This window comes from Octopus bimaculoides, chromosome 4 (genome assembly GCF_046866305.1).
Source record: "Octopus bimaculoides isolate indiv1 chromosome 4, ASM4686630v1, whole genome shotgun sequence".
NCBI lineage: Eukaryota > Metazoa > Mollusca > Cephalopoda > Octopoda > Octopodidae > Octopus > Octopus bimaculoides.
Window position 1 is genome coordinate 115642877 of NC_142931.1, and position 21618 is coordinate 115664494.

At 36.9% G+C, this 21618-nt stretch overlaps 1 protein-coding gene across 1 annotated transcript in view; it reads left to right on the forward strand.

Annotated features, from left to right (window-relative positions):
* The window catches only part of LOC106872114 (serine/threonine-protein kinase Nek11), an 80992-nt gene that overhangs the window by 54893 nt on the left and 4481 nt on the right, over positions 1 to 21618 (forward strand). Inside the window, exons 9-12 of the mRNA XM_089351187.1 lie at positions 6209 to 6335; positions 10611 to 10784; positions 18497 to 18658; positions 19086 to 19164. Of these exons, the coding sequence (XP_089207313.1) occupies positions 6209 to 6335; positions 10611 to 10784; positions 18497 to 18658; positions 19086 to 19164 (542 nt within the window). The remainder of the gene's footprint in view (positions 1 to 6208; positions 6336 to 10610; positions 10785 to 18496; positions 18659 to 19085; positions 19165 to 21618) is intronic.

Below are 21618 nucleotides of genomic sequence, written 5' to 3' on the forward strand. Positions count from 1 at the left end.
ATATAGCCCCCACCCCCAGATCATCACAGATCCTCCTCCATGTTTAACAGTTGGAAGAAGGCAGTCTGGGTCAAATGCTTCTTTTGGCTGTCTCCACACGTATACTCGGCCGGTGGTTGGAAATAAGGTAAAAGATGACTCGTCCAAGAAAGTAACATTCTTCCACTGCTCTAGGGACCAATTCTGTAGGTTTTTACTCCACTCTAAATGCTTTGGAGTGTTTGTTTTTGAAAGTAGTGGTTTTCTGATTGCAGCCCTCCCATGAAATCCAGCTTTGTGCAGCTCCTAGTGAACAGTTTTTGTGGAAACTGGGTTCTCGATGTGGTCATTAAGCACTGCAGTAATTTTGGGAGCTGTACTCTTGTAATCCTTTCGTGTAAGAGTCCAATAGTCCCTATCTGAAAGTTTTGGTTTTCTTCAGAATCTCTTGCAATTCATCTGGATGGTCTCCTTGTTTATGTTGGTGAATTCTGCCATAATCCTTGCCTTCAGTTCATTTTTGGTGTTACAAGGAATTTTGTTGGTCTCTAGCTCAACTATGCTCCACACATAATAATCAAGGGGGTTGCAGTCTGGGGAGTTAGGTGGCCAGATGTTAAGGGTGATGTGGTTGTAGAAATTGTCTGACAGCCATGACTAGATTCTCCTGCTTGTGTGGCATGGTGCAGAGTCCTGTTGCCAGACAGAGGGTCTTCCAACAGCCACCCTCTTGACCCAGGGAAGCATTACCTCCTCCAGGCACTCGATGTAGGCCTGAGTTGAGTCTGAGGCTGTGTGAGAAGATGAATGGAGGTATAACATTACTCTCACTCGTTATCACTCCAAACACCATGATGTTGACTGGATGCTTGATTTTTATCACTCACAGTACATGTCCTCAGATTGCACTGTCCTCAGTTTGACACCCAAACACTCTGAAATGTTCATATTGGAGCTTCCAGTGCAAATGCTAAGCAGTACAGCATGTCATTACCAAATTTCTGGCAGAGTGAATTGCATCATGGTGCTGTTTTTCTCACAGGCAGTGCCCAACTGACCCTACTATACTGTGCTGTCAACAAAATCAAAAACAAATACTATGCATGCATGAAATTAAAAATATAAAATGGTGACAATTTACCCACCACACCCTGTATTTACACATACATATACATACTGACAGACTGATAGAAAAATATAAAAGAAACCCATTTTTACCTCTAGGTACAAGTGGTCCATATCAGTCTGGCCCCAACTCCTTTGACCTGTCCAGCATAGATGGCCCTACCAGTAGGAGCTTGTGCTCCACTGGCATAACTCTCAGGATCACTGGACCTTATATGCCACTACTCTTGCAATAAGGATTGGACATTGTGGTGGACGTTACATAATGTAATCTTTCATAAACTATACCTGAATAAAAGTTACAATGGTTATAACAGAATACCTTTGCTTATAAGTTAGCTGTATCATGGGTGACTGCTAGTTAAACAATGTCAATTTGTATTATTTTCCAAAAGCCTAACATGTTGTCCAGTTGTACATCACCATCTGGTTCTTGGATGCCTTTAGTTGGAATTATCTTCTCTTACAAAGATTCAGATCCAACTCTTGTTTCCCTCCTTTCACACATTTCTTTTATCCTGCAGATGTGTAGGCTAGGCATCAGAGACATCAACTCTGCTAGTCTGAGAGTGGAAGAATCTGCAAAGGTCATGGATACTCTCTTACCACTTACATAAAACAGGCTATAAAATATTAGAAAAGTATATGGTCTACTCTTGTGAAGTGTGGTGAGAGAGACAAACCACTTCCAAGCATATTTCTCCAATCTCAAATTCTCATTTATGACACCTCATAAATTTCAAGTAGCCATAAGAACATTACCTTCGCTCCATGGAGAAAATACGTATTGAAATTACCTGCCAAGTTACAGTTGCCAATGATGATTACTAACTTTGTCAATTTGACCTGAGGCTTAACATCCTCTTGATAGTATGTAGATCCAATTAAAACTGGTAACAGGTTGCTCAACAATATCAGGAATTCAATCGCCTGTGCTTTCAATGACAAATGGGGACTCTGTTCCAGGTATATGACACAATATCTCTCTGTCTAACCCTGTAACTTAGTGGTCTGTCAAAAGACATCAATAGAAAAAGTTCCAGGCTTAAAAAAAAATAATTAGTGGGGTTGATTCATTCAACTGAACTTCTCCAAGTTTTATGACTGCATTCTAATGACTGAAATAAGTAAAAGATAAAAGATATGTAACGGTTGTTGTCTATGTTAAAGATGAAAATGATGATGATGATGATGATGATGATGATGATGATGATAACTCCATGAAAGAAGGATAGTGGCCAGAGTTATTTCACCATTACATATAATTAAAGCCAAACCATGATGGGCTAGCATGTAAAAAAAACAGTCGGAAAGCATACAAAGCAATGAGAGTTATATTTTCTTGTAAAAATAATGTTGGACTTACTTATTCCCTGTCGTTCTAGCACCCATAACTAACTAGATTAAGTGAGGTTGTTGAAATGAAAATTACATTGTGGTGCAGAATTTCAAAGTCAACCACAACACAATGGTGAGTTCAACTGAATAGAAAAGCCAGTGGTAAAACATTTTTTTAAAAATTAAAATGCAAAAAAAAAAATCAAAAAGTTTAGAAAACCAATGAATGATAGAACAAAGGGTGAGCCCCAAAATATGAAAGAGTGGATTGGTTTAGAGTTGAGGAGTAAGAAGAAAAGGAGAAAGAGAGGGAAAGAAAGAAAAAAAAATGGAGAAAAAGGTTGTTATTGTTACAGGGTGGGGGTGTATTATGGTCATAAAAATCTATTTTAGAGATGTGACAACAGATTTTAGCAAACTGCTAGAATGTCATCATTCAAATTTATATGGATAAAGGGGTGGTGGAGTTGGTGGGGTCATTCATTCCATATTTCTGTTGAAATACTCTCTCTTTGTTTCAAATAATTTTGAAAGTAATGAATAATTTAGTAAAATAACATTCTCATTATCAAACTGGTGTTTGGAACATAAATTAACATTAGATTTTGATGGAAAGTTTTAATTTAGATCACTTTAAAACAGAAAATTCTATCCTTGATGCAGAGGTGGTCTCAGGTAGGTTAGTTACAAAAAGGTCAGAAGCTTTAAAACTGCTACCATCACCTTTATTTATTTCTCAATACTTATTACATCCTGTACTATGAAATGTCAACAAGTTCCATCACACTTCAGTAACCTATTTACTAATACAATTTCATGCCTCTTTGACACGTTTATTTCAGTTTCAAGCCAGGCTCTCAGATCAACTCACCAAACAAGCACAATTCTAAAATGTGTGTGAGCGTGTGTGTGTGTGTATGAATGTATGTATATATGTATGCATACACACACACTCACATATATCTCCCCTGTCAGTATATGAAAATGTACTTTTTTTTGTGGGTCTAAGGGTTTTAACTCTTATTTCTAGCAATATAGGTGCTACCTGGCACCCTCAGTCACAGTTAGTGATAAATGAATTTTTCCTATTTGGTATATCCACAGTGTACAGTATTATATATCCATCACAGCCGATCTTACCAATCAGTTTCATGCTAGGGGAACAATGGAGTGTTAGGTAACAATCCGATTATATAACCCTACACTCATCAGAGGTAGCCAGTGTGGAATGAAATATGGCAACTGTTCTCTATTGTTGGATGTGTCAATTCACCTCCAACAATAGAGAGCAGTCACCATATTATATTCCATGTTGGCTGCCTCTGATGAGCGTAGGGTTATATAATCAGATTGTTACCTAACACTCCATTGCTTCCCTAGCATGAAACTGGTTGGTAGGATCAGCTGTGGTGGATATATAATACTGTACATTTTGGATAATATACCCACTCTATTGACAGATATACAAGTGCAACTTTTTCCTGACTTATGGACTTTTAGATGACTTATGCATTATACACACACACACATACATATATATACATACATATAAATATATATATATATATATATATATATATATATATATATATATATACACACACACACATACACATACATCCATACATACATACATATATATATATATATATATATATGATTAGAGGTTGTGTTAACCTCATGAAGGGATGGTTTCATCCAAAGAAATATTGGTTCAATACTTAGTATTTGCGAGGAATTAATTACCTTAAAATGATAGGTATATATGTATATAAAAACATAGTTATAAATTCATATAAAGGAAGAAAAAGAAAATGGAGATTGGGAAGTTAATAACTGTTTATTATTAGCAGCAAATTAATCACCATCCCTTACAGCTGTTTCAATTAAAACTCAGGAAATATTAAGTAAATATTAAATTTATATTTATATGACCTGAGCATAATAACTTCAGAGGGAAAAAAAATATACCCTTGGATGTTTTATATGTGTTTATGGATTCTTTATAGCGGACTGAATGATATGGTTAATGATTTGTATTGTTATATGTTTGGGCAAGGGGTTTGCAGGCTGACTGGAGATAAGATAGAGTAGGTAAATAAAATTAGAACAATAAATGAATAAATTAAATTGAGATGATAGAGGAAATTTAAATGTAAGTAACCTAAGTTTATAGTTAATAAAAGAATGGAATATTCATTTATAAAGTATGAATAAAGTTATGAAAATTTGTATATATGCAAGTACACACGTATCTTTATACACACATACATATCTTTATCTGTACATCCATATATATACACAGAAATACACACATATACATACATCCACACGTACACACATATCCGTGCATACATGTATATATATATATATTGTTGTTGGCACTCCGTCGCTTACGGCGTTGAGGGTTCCAGTTGATCCAATCAACGGAACAGCCTGCTCGTGAAATTAACATGTAAGTGGCTGAGCACTCCACGGACACGTGTACTTTTAACGTAGTTCTCGGGGATATTCAGCATGACACAGTGTGACAAGGCTGACCCTTTGAATTACAGGCACAACAGAAACAGGAAGAGTGAGAGAAAGTTGTGGTGAAAGAGTACAGCAGGGTTTGCCACCATCCCCTGCCAGAGCCTCATGGAGCTTTAGGTGTTTTCGCTCAATAAACACTCACAACGCCCGGTCTGGGAATCGAAACCGCGATCCTATGACCGCGAGTCCGCTGCCCTAACCACTGGGCCATTGTGCCTCCACATATATATATAAATATACAAATACATGAATACTTAGGTACATTCACACATACATATATGTATATACATGTGTTTACTCTTCATACCCATCACACCAAAGAAGAAGTTAATATAGATCCATGTTAATTGACCAACATGGATCTATATTAACTTCTTCTCAGGTGTAATGCGTAAAAAGAGAAAATACATGTATATACATATATGTATGTGTGAATGTGCCTAAGTATTCATGTATTTGCGCATGTATGTGTACATATACATATATATATGTGTATGCATGGATATGTGTGTACGTGTGGATGTATATATATGTGTGGATGTATGTGTGTATTTCTGAGTACATATATGAACATACGCATACAGATATGTATGCATGTATATGTATATGTGCATACTTGCATATATACAAATTTTCATAACTTTATTCATACTTTATAAATGAATATTCCATTCTTTTATTAACTATAAACTTAACTTAGTTATATTTAAATTTCCTTTATCGTACTATTCAATTTATTCATCTAGTGTTCTAATTTTATTTACCTACTCTATCTTATTTTGCCCAAACATATAAAAATATGAATCATAAACCGTATCATTCAGTCTGCTATAATGAATCCATAAACACATATTAATATAAATTCTTTTAGAATCAAAGCAGAATTAACTCTGTAAACTACTCACCAAATGATTGATGCCGAAACCACAGTGATATCTGTTTGGCAGCTGATGATGGGAAAACATATTTATTATGCTTGTTTGTGGATTTTTATATTTTAGTCTCATTATTCAGAGTTGTCCTTCATTCTAGTAAAGGTCATATAAATATAAATTTGATATTTACTGAGTATTAATTGAAACAGCTGTAAGTGAAGATGATTAATTTGCTGTTAATAATAAACAACCATTAACTTCCCAATCTCCATTTTCTTTTTCTTTTTCTTTATATATATATATATATATATATATATATATATATATATTCATTAAAAAATAACCATCCTGTATTTTAGTATCTAGTTTCCACTGGTGGGGATGGTGATGGAGTTTTTCGAAAGACTGCATGGATGCCTTCTGGAGATGGACCGTCTGCTCAATATCCAGCTGTTTCAGTACAAACTTCTTCAGACAGTTCTTCAGGTATTTTTTTACCATTAATGTAAATTTCTTATTAGTTGACACATAATACTTAGATAGTGGAGGAGATATGATGTTGCTGTGGGCTGGAAGTATGCAAGAAGTTAAAATTTTTTTTTGACTAAAACACAACTGGGACCCTAAGTAAGGCATTTGTAAAATTTGAATGAAATTGGTTGTGTAGTTCTGGAGTTTTAGGGATTCACAAAGACACACACACACACAGACACACAGACATACATTCACAATTTTATATATATATATAGATATATATGTATAAAGTATGTAGGAGATACTTGCCTAAGGTGCCATGCTGAAGGGCTAAACCCAAAACCATGTGGTTGGGAAGTGAACTTCTTAACCACACAGCAATTCCTACACTTATATGATAGATGATTTAAGTATTTAATATTTTGAACAGCTCTGAGTACTTACTAAAATGATCCAGATTCTCAAATTAATCACTTGACTTCTTGTGACCAGGCGAACTTCAACAAACAGATGACACCAGTAAAACTTAACACAGCACTCTTGTCTTAACAACTCTTGTAAGAGAAAGTAAACCTCAAAACAACAAAACAAATTCACAGCACCAACCAATACCTAGCACAACAAACCATTCCTTCCCAAGGCACAAGACAGCTTCTATGAAATAACAGTCAATTCTTTTTTCCAAATTCTGCATTGGACAATGAACAAGTCCCTTAACTCTTTGGGGGTGGTTGGGGCACTTCAGGCTTGCAGCTTATCTTGGACGAGGAAGCCTGGCAGAGCCCATCCCTCTTCCAAGCTAAACTCCTTTCTACAGCTGAGTGGATTGGAACAACGTAAAATGAAGTGTTTTGCTCAAGAACACAACACATCACCTGGTCCAACACCCTAACCACTAAGTCACGTGCCTCCACGTAATTTTGCCTAACCATCTTGAAGAACATATTAGACAATGTAGTTCCAGATACTTTTAAAAAGAAGGGATGGCCATTACTAGGATATTTTGGCTTATAGGTCTGCAGATCTTTTTGATCTGGAGCTAAACGATAATATCAGTAACAACATCCCTGTAGAATTATTAGCATGCCTGCACAAGTGTGTGCCTCCCGACTTTGTTTCTTCATAGCCTTCAGAAAAATGCATATTTTCTAATTAGATTTTCTAAAAATGCCTTTCAGATAGTGTAGATTACGATTACACTGGAATTTAATGTAAAAAAAAAAAAAAAAAGGTTGGCATGCACATATACATATACTGACACACAAGTCAATTTTGCTAGTAGTGTGTATCAGTATGTATGTAAACGTGTCCACCAATTTGTTTCGCCTTAAATTTCGATCGATCATAATCTACATCATCTTTCAGAAAATTCCATCATCTTTGCTGAAAATTCCATTAAAAAATACTAATTTTTAAGATGAAACAAACTTGTTTGAATTATTTGAAATTCCTCTCCGACTCACTCCGAGGAAAAATTTGACGATAAATTTCGATATAATCGGAATTTACATCATCTAAACAGTACTTGCAGAAAAATCTGAAAGCTATAAGGAAACAAATTCGTGGGGAGCATACATTTATAGTAGATATGCCCCACCTGCAGCTTTCGTACTGGTTTACATTGGAAAAAATTATAAACTGACAAGCTGTTCGAAAAATTGCCAAATTTCAGTTATTTTAATTATATAAACATGTTTTATATGAAACTGAAAGCAAGACCACTTGTCAACAGTGGATTGGTTGGCTGCTTGAGGTTGCCTGTTTGTAGCAACAAAAATGTGGTTAGAAAATGCAAATAGATCTTATTGCAGAAATTGCCGATGTGCTTGTGTTCTTGCGTAATACGACAGAGTGTGATGTCTTTTTGTTTTGTTCCAGTGTTTGTTTTTGCAAACTAGAGGACTAGCTGAGTTAAGGCGGAGAAAACTTTTTAGTATATTGAATATGTTTCAAGTAGAAGCAGACACAATCATGGAAAGTACAGTTAAAGCAAGGGAGACAACTTATTTATACGCATCAACAAGTGCGCCTCTACACAGACATTTGATCTACTAGAAATAGTAGCCATATTTCCTCCTCACATCAAACCTTCCTGTTTTAAAAAAGTAAAGAAATTTTGAGGCCACACAGGCCTCACAGACACACACACTCGCGTGTATATAGGTCTACAGGCATTATTACATGATTAAGAAGTTTGCTTCACAACCATGTGATTTGGGGATCAGTCCCACTGTTATTTCTTTATTGCCCACAAGGGGCTAAACATAGAGGGGACAAACAAGGACAGACAAAGGGATTAAGTCGATTATATCGACCCCAGTGAGTAACTGGTACTTAATTTATCGACCCCGAAAGGATGAAAGGCAAAGTTGACCTCGGCAGAATTTGAACTCAGAACATAACAGCAGGGTGTGGCACTTTTTCACACAGTTATCCTCATCCATTCTTGCCACATGTCCATACCAGCACAATCGTCTCTCTTGCACACCACAACTGATGCTTCTTAGGTCTAATGTATATGTATATATATATGTGTGTGTGTGTTTGTGTGTCTGTGTTTGTCCCCCCAATATCACTTGACAACCGATGCTGGTGTGTTTACATCCTCGTAACTTAGCGGTTCGGCAGAAAAAACCGATAGAATAAGTACTAGGCTTACAAAAAATAAGTCCTGAGGTCGATTTGCTCGACTAAAGACAGTGCTCCAGCATGGCTGCAGTCAAATGACTGAAACAAGTAAAAGAGTAAAAGAGTAATGTATACATGTATATATATGATGTATATATGTGTGTGTTTGCGTATATTCTTGTCTTGACATCATGTGATGGCTGTAATTAAACATTACCATCATGCAAGTGATGTTGTTTGTTTTCAGTCTTCTATGAAAAAGATATCTGGCTATGGGAAATATTATCTTGGTTGGAAACAAGTGACAGTTGGTGACAGCAAGGGCATCCAGTTGGAGAAAATCTGCCTAGACAAATTCTGCCTGACCCATGCAAGCATGGAAAAGTGAGCATTAAATAAGGATGATGATGATGATTTATCAAATATGTGTACTTTGGATCTTTTGTCCATGTTTGTTATATTTTATTTTAGGCATTAGGTAATGTAAAAATATAATTTACTCTGCCCTCAGGCAACATTGTTGTTGTTGTCTAGCCTTATCTGACCTCTGATCAGATAGACCTATGATCTAAAGCTATCCAACCATGACTCCTATCTTTTTATGAGTATCTGGGACTATATTATCTAATGCAACTTTCCCTACTTTTTTTTAGACAGTGAGTGTGATTTGAGAGAGATTTGGCTGTTACTTCTAACAGACTGTGTGACCATGTAGATGCTCTCTCTCCTAGTCCTTGGCTGTGACTTTAAGGAATGTTATATATAGATAACATTATTGTTAAGTAACCCAGAACTTATGTAATCCAGGATGCATACATAGCTGTGTAGGTCACTGACATGGCTGCATAACGCACAGATGTGGCCATGCTGAATGTAGGTGTGGCTGTGTAGGGTGTAGGCAAGTGCCTTCAACTATAACTTTGAGCTGACCAAAACCTTCTGAGTGGATTTGGCTGATGGAAACTAAAAGAAGTTTAAGGCGGCGAGCTGGCAGAAACGTTAGCACACCGGGTGAAATGCTTAGCTGTATTTCTATGTTCAAATTCCGCCGAGGTCGACTTTGCCTTTCATCCTTTCGGGGTCTATAAATTAAGTACCAGTTACGCATTGGGGTCGATGTAATCAACTTAGTCCATTTGTCTGTCCTTATTTGTCCCCTCTGTGTGTAGCCCCTTGTGGGCAATAAAGAAATAGGAAACTAAAAGAAGCTTGTTTTGTGTGTGTGTGTGTGTAGTTCAGTGCCTTCTTGTCTACTTATAAATGAGCATCGTCATCATACAAGCAATGCTTGTGAACCAATTGTTCTTCTGCGTAGGATGGCAGTAGTTATGTGTATGTATATGTTTTTTTTACCTAGTTAAATGGATATTTAGTTGATCAGCTTCCACTAAATCTAACTAAATTATATTCTCTTCATAAATTATATTCTCTTCATAAATTATATTCTCTTCCTCCAACTGATTTTTCTCATTCCTTCTCCTCTTATATTTTTTTTCTATCATTCTTCTGATGAAGAACTAATGACTCTTTACTTCTTTTTTAAACGATTAAATAATACAACAGTTGTTAAAACTTATCCATTGTGTATTATTTTCTTTCTCTATTAGTTCATTGCCTTCATAATATTTAAAATGTAGTTTTAATTTAACAATTTCACAGATGAAGATGAAAATTCCTCTGAGAAGAATTCTCATGAAAAAACAATCTTAGGTAACCACAATGGCTCCTCTTTGACTGTAAAACCTCCTGTATATAACCTTGATGACCGACCAATAACTCCTCTACGTCAAACATTCCCTTCAGGATCTGATATTTACAAGGAATTTGAAGATGGTATGTAATGTTTTAAAATCAGATTTTGTTTTTCAAATATCATTAATGTGTTATAAGGTTGTCATGTACCTCCTCTATAGTTAAGATACATGTTTCTGGTACTTTGTTATATTTTAATCTCTCGATACCTGGTCTAAGCCATCTCCCTCTCTACTACACACCTACTCAGTAAACTTTTTTTTTTTTTTTTTGCAGTGGGGGCTTGCAAATTACTTGGTAACCCCATTAGTGCCAGTGCCATGAAAAAGGCATGTAGTACACTTTGTAAAATGATTGGCATTGGAGAGGACATTCAGTTATAGAAATCATGCCAAAACAGACGCTGAAACTCAGCATAGTCCTACAACACATCAGATCCTCTTAACCTGTTAGCATTTAAACTGGCTATATCTGGCCAACATATTTTACTAGTTTTATGTTCAAACTGGCCTGATCTGGCCTCTCACACCTTCCCTACTGTGTCATTCCAAAAATAAACAATCACATCATCAAAATCTCAAAGCTATGAGATAATGCATGATTAATTCAAAGACACGAATAAATAAGCATTACATGTGACTGAGTAATATGAATGCTAAAGGGTTAAACCTATGCCAGCATGGAAGACAGATGTTAAATAACGAGGATGATGGTTAGGGTGAATTGTGATTGCAATTTGGTCAAATTTTATTAACAAGTTCTAATAAGAAAAATTATAAAATCAGGGGTGGTTGGTGTTAAGAAGGGCATCCAGCGATAAAAACCATGCCAAAACAGACACAGAAGCCTGGTGTAGTCTTCTGCCTGGCCGGCTCCTGTCAAACCACTTAACCTGTGTCAGCATGGAAGACAGACATTAAATGATGATGATAATGTTCAAGATTTTTTATCCTATAAAAAAAAAGTAATGGGGTCAATTTATTTGACTAAAATTCTCCAAGACGGTGCCTCTGAAACAACTAAAAGATAAAAAATAAAAGATAAAGGTATTGTTTTTTTTTTTTGTTTCAGTCATTTTGACTGCGGCGATGCTGGAGCATCCCCTTAAAGGGTTTTTAGTCGAAGAAATCAACCCCAGGACTTATTCTTTGTAAGCCTTGTACTTATTCTGTCAGTCTCTTTTGCCAAACCGCTAGGTTACAGGGTCAGAAACACACCAGCATCGGTTGTCAAGCGATGCCAGGTGGACAAACAGACACACACACACAAATATAGACATATATATATCAGGAAGACCTGGGCTGAGGTGGTGAGGCAAGACCTTCGTACATTGGGCCTCACCGAGGCGATGACTACTGACCGAGACCTTTGGAAATGTGCTGTGCGTGAGAAGACCCGGCAAGCCAAGTAAGATCGTTGCCAGTGCCCCTGGACTGGCTCTTGTGCGGGTGACACATGAGATGCACCATTTTGAGCGTGGCCGTTACCAGTACCGCCTGACTGGCTCCCGTAGGATTTTCGAGTGAGATCGTTGCCAGTGCCCCTGGACTGGCTTGTGCGGGTGGCACATAAAAGACACCATTTCGAGCGTGGCCGTTTTCGTGCGGGTGACACGTAAAAGCACCCACTACACTCTCTGAGTGGTTGGCGTTAGGAAGGGCATCCAGCTGTAGAAACTCTGCCAAATTAGATTGGAGCCTGGTGTTGCCATCCGGTTTCACCAGTCCTCAGTCAAATCGTCCAACCCATGCTAGCATGGAAAGCGGACGTTAAACGATGATGATGATGATGATGATACAACAAGTTTCTTTCAGTTTCCCTCTACCAAATTCACTCATAAGACTTTGATCAGCCTGAGGCTATAGTAGAAGACTTTTGCCCAAGGTGCCATACAGTGGGACCGAACCTGGAACCTTGTGGTTGAAAACCAAGCTTCTTACCACACAGCCATGCCTGCACCTATTAAGGGATTTTTTTTTTAGGTGTAAAAATAATTGGAAAATATCATTTTCATCACTGAAATGACTATTGCTTTCAGCGATAAACATGATTTATCAGAAATATTGAAATTTTACACTTAACGGCCTTTAATAATTTAAATGAAATCTGACCATTTTTTAGGTTTTTGTAATTAACATAAATTATTAATAATTATTAACAGTATTTCATTTTTTTTTAAAATTGTCAAAACCTGTCTTTCAAAGAAAGGATGGCTTGTTGGCATAGTAACAAAACAAAAGGATTCAATCTAATTAAGAGCTTATTATTTACAGTGGAAATAGAAGTGATTTTTAACAAATATCTGGCACTCTTTGTTATATTTCTTAATAATTGATTTTCAGCCTAAGAGCTGCCTACAGTTTCTGCAATGTCTTTTCTGCAATCAGCTATTATGTCAACAAGACAGAATAGTCAACTACAGGTATGGTTAAAAACAAAGCAAAAAAAATCAAAAAACCATGCAAATATTATTGGTTTCAAATTTTGGCACAAGGCCAGCAATTTTGGGGAAGGGGTAAGTCAATTACATTGACCCCAATTCTCAACTGGTACTTATTTTATCGACCTCCAAAAAAGGTGAAAGGCAAAGTTGACCTTAGTGGAATGTGAACTCAAATGTAAAGACAAATGAAATGCCGTGAAGCATTTTACCCAAAACATGTATATTATATTAGCAGCAGACATCACAAGGTGCAGGTAAGTCTGTGTGGTTAAGAAGCTTGTTTCCCAACCAAGTGGTCTTGGGTTCAATTCTACTGTGCAGCACTATGGGCAAGTGTCTTTTACAACATCCACAAGCCAACCAAAGCCTTTTGTATGGATTTAGTTGATGGAAATTGAAAGAAGCCTGTTGTGTATACATACACACACACACACACACACACACACACACACACACACATGCACACACACATAATCATCATCATCATCATTTAGCATTCGTTTTCCATGCTGGCATAGGTTAGACAGATTGACTGGAACTGGTAAACCAGAGAGCTGCCCCAAGTTCCAGTCTGATTTGGCATGGTTTCTATGGCTGGATGTCCTTCTTAACACCAACTACTCCAAAAGTGTCATGGGTGCTTTTTACATGTCACCAGCATGGGTGCTTTTATGTGCCAGTTACATGACACCGGCATCAGCTACAACAACAATTTCATTTAGTTTGACAATCATCATCATCGTTTAACGTCCGCTTTCCATGCTAGCATGGGTTGGACGACTTGACTGAGGACTGGTGAAACCGGATGGCAACACCAGGCTCCAATCTAAATTTGGCAGAGTTTCTACAGCTGGATGCCCTTCCTAACGCCAACCACTCAGAGAGTGTAGTAGATGCTTTTACGTGTCACCTGCACGAAGGCCAGTCAGGCAATACTGGCAACGGCCACGCTCGAAATGGTGTCTTTTATGTGCCACCCGCACAAGAGCCAGTCCAGGGGCACTGGCAACGATCTTACTTGGCTTGCCGGGTCTTCTCATGCACAGCACATTTCCAAAGGTCTCGGTCAGTAGTCATCGCCTCGGTGAGGCCCAATGTACGAAGGTCTTGCCTCACCACCTCAGCCCAGGTCTTCCTGGGCCTACCTCTTCCACGGGTTCCCTCAACTGTTAGGGTGTGGCACTTTTTCACGCAGCTATCCTCATCCATTCTCACCACATGTCCATACCAGCGCAATCGTCTCTCTTGCACACCACAACTGATGCTTCTAATGTTCAGCTTTTCTCTCAAGATACTTACACTCTGACGGGTATTCACATTGACATTACACATCCAATGGAGCATACTGGCTTCATTCCTTGTGAGCTTACGTATGTCCTCAGCAGTTACAGCCCATGTTTCACTGCCATGTAGCATGGCTGTTCGTACACATGCGTCATACAGTCTGCCTTTTACTCTGAGTGAGAGTCCCTTTGTCGCCAGCAGGGGTAAGAGCTCTCTAAACTTTGCCCAGGCTATTCTTATTCTAGCAGCTACACTTTCAGCGCACCCACCCCCACTACTAACTTGGTCGCCCAGATAGCGGAAGCTATCGACTACCTCTAGTTTTTCACCCTGGAATGAGATAGAAGTTGTTTCCTGTTTGTTTACAGTCTTTATTGCACCTGAACATCTGCCACAAACAAAAACTAACTTCCTAGTTAACCTGCCTTTGATGTTGCTGCACCTCTTATGTGTCCATAGCTTGCACCGGGTACATCTTATAGAGTTACTACCTACTCCTTTTCTACATACTGAGCAGGGCCATCTACCTGAAGGGGTTTGTGTTTTATCTACCTTCCTGTAAATAATCCTTCGAACAGACGGTCAGTAGCGACGCCTGCATGGTTTGGCTGATCTACATTGATAAGGGGCAAATACCCTGAAACTGGTCTGTAGATGCCAGACCAGCAAGGGGAAGCAGCTGACCTCCCCTGTTCGAAGGTTATAATGGACACAGGTTCATGTGTCACATAGCTAGCTAGATGCGATGTTTCATATGTCACATAGCTAGCTAGAGTTCGATTCCAGGCAGCGACCTGAATAATAATGATGATGACAACAACGACAACATTGAAAAATACCTTAGGAATAAGAACCCAGGTTCAAAATTTCCCCAAGACACCTGATGAAGGCTGGAGGGTATATCAGCCGAAACATTGTGTTAACAACATACAAGATGAGGACAAATATCTGTCAAATGTAAATAATGTAAATAAAGTAGAATATGAAATTTGAGGAAGATTTAGTTACTATTTCTAGCAAATCAAGCTACCACATAGAGGAGCTCCTCAGTGGCTCTTGTATTCAGATTTTAACCTTTTGATACCAAACCATCTGAGACCACTCCTAGTTTTATGATACAATTTCCCTATTTTAAAGTGATCTAAATTAAAACCTTTGATTAAAATTCCATTAATTTGTGTTCCAAACACCAGCTTCATAATAACAAAGTTATTTCAATAGATTTTCAAATTTTCAAAATTAATTATAACAAAGGCAGTGTATTTTTAACAATTATGGAAAAGAGGATGTTAAAATGACGATAACAACAACAACAACAACAACAACAACAATGGTGTTTTTAATATTAATTAATATTAATTCTTTGCAAATTTCATGCTAAATACCACACTATTCAGATGAATGTGATTCTAGTGAAGGATATCTCTTGTGTGACTGTGATACTTTTGTGTTATCAAGAGGATACACACACAAACATGTTTCTTGACATTTCTTTCTATATATGGACCTGTTTTTTTTTAAGGAATTGAAGATAGGGAATTGTAATGTTCTGACATTAACAATCTTAAGGCTTTTAGCAGCAGTAGTTATATCTTACACCAGGTCATAGATTTCATTAGTTTCTTACTTTGGCTCAAGCCTACGACTTTACAAGTAAGAATAATGTGACTGTGTGACATTTATGCCTTATGCTGTTAATGCTAAAACCCTTAGGATTGCTAAGTTGCTAATGCTAAGAATGTTAGCATCATAAAGTCATTAAAATGTGAAGGCTAGTGATGATCAGTGCTGAGATAAATTGGTTCAGAAAGACAAACAAAAATATTTGCATGTTAGTAGGCCATGAGAAAAAAATGGTAGAAAGTTAATGTTTTGGGTGGTTCCTTTCTTTAAAGAAAAGCAAAAATCTTTTCTTTGCTAATGAAAGATTCCATTTTAAAACATTTTTGTCTACTTTTCTCATGACACTAACATATATATATACAGTTAGCATATATTTCCATTAGCAATATAATAAAAATGAATTGATATTTCCAAGAATAGTCAACCTCTTCACTGTAGAATTATGTACTGAATTAATAGTAAGTGGTTTATTTTTATTCTGATTTTAAATAAGTTTATTATAACAACATGAAAGCATGGCCCAGTGGTAAGTGAGTTGCACTCATGATCACAAGACCATGGTTTCGATTCCCAGACCACTGGTGTGTTGTGTTTTTGAGCAAAACACTTCATTTTAATGTTTCTCCTGTTCCCTCAGTTGTAAATAGGTAACCTTGCAATGGACTGATGTCTCATTCAGGCACAATGTTGAACTGCCCACTTGTCAGTGAAGTAGCATTATTCAAAAGCAACAACTATGTGATCAGGCACATTGTGACCAATGGTTTGTAACAACATCTAATAATAATATTACAGTGATTATATACACTTAAAGTAGTGTCATTTTAATTCTTGTTATTTAACCCCGACTCAATTCTGACTGAGAGATTTATGATCAAAGGCATTCCAGCTATGGCCATCATTCTTTAGTTATCTTGAATCTAGAAATACTTGATTCAACGTGTCACTCCTTTTTAAAGATAGTTTGGTGTGTGATTAGAGAAAAATCCAACTACTATTTTTAGCAGATTGAGCTCATAAAGTTTCTCAGATCAATGGTGTCTTTTGTAACAAAACACTTTATTTAATATTTCAGTTGTTCATTCAACTGTTAACCGGTAACTGTGTAATGTACTGGTGTTCTATGCAGGGGCAATGTTGGCCTGCCTACCTAGCCAGTGGGTTGACATTATTCAAAAATGACAACAATGTGATGAAACACATTCTGACCAGAAATCCAACTACTATTTTTAGCAGGTTGAGCTCATAAAGTTTCCTTAGTGATTTTCCACCTAAGTGTTACATAATTTAACTGGCATGCTATTGGTTAAGATGACAAGGGTTCCAGTTGATCCGATCACCAGAATGGCTTGCACGTGAAATTAACATGCAAGTGGCTGAGCACTCCACTGACAGGTGTGTCCTTAACATAGTTCTTAGGGGGATTCAGTGTGACACAGAATATGACAAATCTGGCCCTTTGAAACACATTTTTGCCAACTAAGTGAACTGGAGCAATGTGAAATAGTGTTTTGCTCAAGGATACAATGCATCACCAGGAATTGAACTCACAACTTTATGATCATAAGCTGAATGCCCTAACCACTCAGCCACGTGCCTTCACATAATGATAATGAGATACTGACTTTCTTAAGTACCACAAAATTGTCAGATTGATTTTTAACAGTAATAATTAGATGTGCTACAGGTTAAAATATATAACTTGGGTGTGTTGTTATTGTAAAACAAATTGAAAATAAAGATAAATTGGCTTATATTTAATCTTGAAATGTAAATTTTTTACTGCGTCTCTGTCAAAATAGTTGTTTGTTAGCTAAATTTGAAATATGCAGCTTTAAAAAGACAAAGATTTTAGTATCAGAGTAGATTATTACTAAAAATTTTAGTGATTAAAAAATAGCTATAAAAACAGCAAATCAGTTTTTTAAGGGATTGGAATTAAGACTAAAGAATCTGAAAGATTCTCAGAGGCCTCCAAAGTATTCAACATGCATATGTTTGCACTAATGAATACAGCCTTAATAAATTTATAAAATTCTGGTAGAATTACAAGCATTATTTCTTTTTTTTTTATTAGATAGTCTTAGAAAAAAGTTGTCATGTACTCACTGAAGGATGTTTCCATGGTCCCTATGAATGGTGGTTGTATGAATTCAGTGTAAGGTTTTTGGGTTGCATACTGATGGTGTGTGTGTTTGGGAACTTAAGGAAGATGCAAACTGATTCCATTTACTTCAAAGTATGTGTGTTGTGAAGGTAGTGAGAATGTGTAGCTCACAATCATAATGTTGCAGGTTCAATTCATGGGCCAGGTGACATGTTGCATCCTTGAGCAACATGTCACCTGGCCCATGAAGGGTTAAATATTTGCAGCAGGGAGTAATTTTCTTCTTTATAACTGTATTAAATCCTCTACTAAGCTCAGAAATTAATGTCTTACTAGGAATCCCTACAACTGCACGGCTAGCTGAGGAGTATTATACTCCTGACTTTGAAGATGATGAAGATGAGGAGATGACATTGTGTAACACTGTAGAAGACACATACCAGGACAGAGAAATGATGCTTAATTATCTTCAAAATGCTCTAAGTTACCCAGAAGATCGTAAGTATTTTTAATATTTTGTTTTCAGCAGTTCTATCTAGCCAAGATTTACTGGTGTACGGAGGTTAGAAAATTGTATATGAATCCCACATACGTGTGTGTGTGTGCGTGTGTGTGTGTGTGTGTGTGTGTGTGTGTGTGCGTGTGTGTGTGTGTGTGTGTGTTTACATTTGTTTGATAGCTACTTAGTGACCTCTTATTGCTGGTGCCACCAAAAAACACCCAGTACACTCTATAAGGTGGTTGGCATTAGGAAGGTCATCCAGCTGTGGAAGTCATACCAAAGCAGAAAGTGGGGTTTGGAAAAACTCCTCTGACTCATCTGTTGCAGTTGAACCATCCAACCCATGCCAGCATAGAAGACAAACATTAAATGACAATGGTGATGATGATATATATACTTTCTTCCTTTCTTTTTTCCAATCAGAAAGCAACACTTTAACAACTGACTATAGTGGAGCATTTGGACCTGAAGCTCGAAGTAACAGAATTAAAAATTTAAGACGGTAACCTTCTTAAATATTTTTACATTTATGTATTTGTTTTGCAAGGTTCTTGATGTGAAATTGCGTGTTGAAACAGATATTGTTATACTTAGGGATGGTCATATTTTTTTAGTTAAACATACGCACTATATATTTAGTCTTCACTTCAGCTTTATTATTATTATTATTTTAGTTTCTTTGTCAAAACTCTTTCATCACACATCCTGTGACCTCTTCAGCAATTCTCTATCCCATGTGTCTTCTCTTGTTCCTTTCTATTCCTTTCTAAATATCTTTAAAAATACTTTTGTTAAATAGTTTTGTGAGTTTTATTATAGTGACTGTAGTTGCTAGATTGGTAGTGACTGGTTAGAAAGTCATTGGTTCATATGAGCATCAATGGTAACCTTTATATCTTCGTGTATTGTCTCTAAGATGGTTGTTGTTGTTGTTGCTTAGCACCAAATCAGCTCTGATTATGCTGACTTATAATCAAAGCTGACACAACCATAACTATTTTAAACATCAGGCACCTCATTCTTCAATGTCTCCACTTCTACTTAAGACAGTTGGAGGAAAGCCAGTAGAATAAAAATATCTTAGTTGAAAAACAAAGGTTGATGACAAAAAGGGCACCCAGCTGTAGAATATTACTTTAGCAAGTTTAATCTAACTGATAATAATAAAAATAAATGAGCCCTATTAAGGCCTAGCCAGGTTCATGGGCCCGGTTTCAATGGCATATATGTTCCCCAGCTGGACAGGACGCCAATCTATCGCAGCATTACTCATTTTTGCCAGCTGAGTGGACTGGAGCAACGTGAAATGAAGTGTTTTGCTCAAGAACACAACGCGTTGCCCGGTCCAGGAATCAAAACCACAATCTTACGATCATGATGCTGACACCCTAACCACTAAGCCACGCGCCTCCACTAATCTAACTGATACTAGGATAAAAAAAGAAAGGATTGTCGAAAGGATTCTTCAAGCCAAGCCAAACAACAGGAGGCCAAGAGATAGACTAAGAACAAAATGGTTGGATAACATCTGTAGTCTTATTTAGCTATGCTTTAAGAATGCAGCTGAAAAGTGTAATGACAGTTGCTTCTGATAGGATCCTATGGAATAAGTGCATGAAGACTCTACCCCTATGACTCACCCAGGTGGAGAAGATGGATGAATATAAGGTGTATTATGTACTACATACACTATTTATTAAATTATTTTTTTAGTAGCATGGTGCAATTAATAAGCAGTAGTCTCATAAGTCTTCAAGTGAGTAAAAATTTGTTTATGTCTGCATTAGATACACTTTCATTGTGCCTGTGTTAGAGGCTCCATCTTTATGAGGCAGATGAGACAGACAAGGCCTGAAATTGTTTTCACACAAAACATTTTTGTCACTGACAGACGTGATTATGTGGTTAAGAAATTTACTTCCCAACTGCATGGTTCACTCCCAGTGTATGACACCTTGGGCAAATGTGTTCTGCTATATCCCCAGGCTGACCAAAGCCTTGTAAGTGGATTTGGTAGATGGAAATTGAAAGAAGCTCATTATATATATATATATATGGCTGGCTCCTGTGCAGGTGGCACATAAAATACACCATTTTGAGCGGGGCTGTTGCCAGTACCGCCTGACTGGCCTTCGTGCCACACATATATATACATATATATATACATATATATACGATGGGCTTCTTTCAGTTTCCGTCCACCAAATCCACTCACAAGGCTTTGGTTGGCCTGAGGCTATAGTAGAAAATGCTTGCTAAGGTGCCATGCAGTGGGACTGAACCTGTAACCATGTGATTGGAAAGCAAACTATTTACTACACAGCCATACCTCCACCTATAGTGTTGATTAAAATTATAAGAGATTCTTCCAAATCCTTGTTATTTCACTTCATTCAGGTTTCCTTCAGCAAAGCTCATTTAAAGTTATTCAATCCTTTTGATACCAACCCACATGAGATCACACCTGATTTTTATGATACAAATTTCCTAATTAAAGCCATCTAAATTAAAACCTTCCTTCAAAATTCAATGTTAATTTTGTGTTCCAAGCTCCAGGTTAATCCTTTAGCATTTGAACCAGATATGTCCAGCCCAAATATTCTACCTGTCTAATGTTCAAACCAGTCAGATCCAGACTCTCACACCTACTCTACAATGTATATTCTAAATATATGCAATCATATTATCAAAAACCTTGAAGCTTTGAGATAATGCATGATTAATTCAAAAACAATGTAAATAAATAAGTATTACATTTGACTGAGTAATCCTGAATGCTAAAGGATTAATAATGACAAAGTTACTTTACTAAATTCCTCATTATTTCCAAAATTTATTGAAACAAAGGAAGTATATTTCAATAGAAATGTGGTAACAAAAGTGTTAAATATTAGTATATGAAACTATAAATGCCAGCCAAAATAGCAAATAGCAAGAATGAAGGAGAGGAAATTAT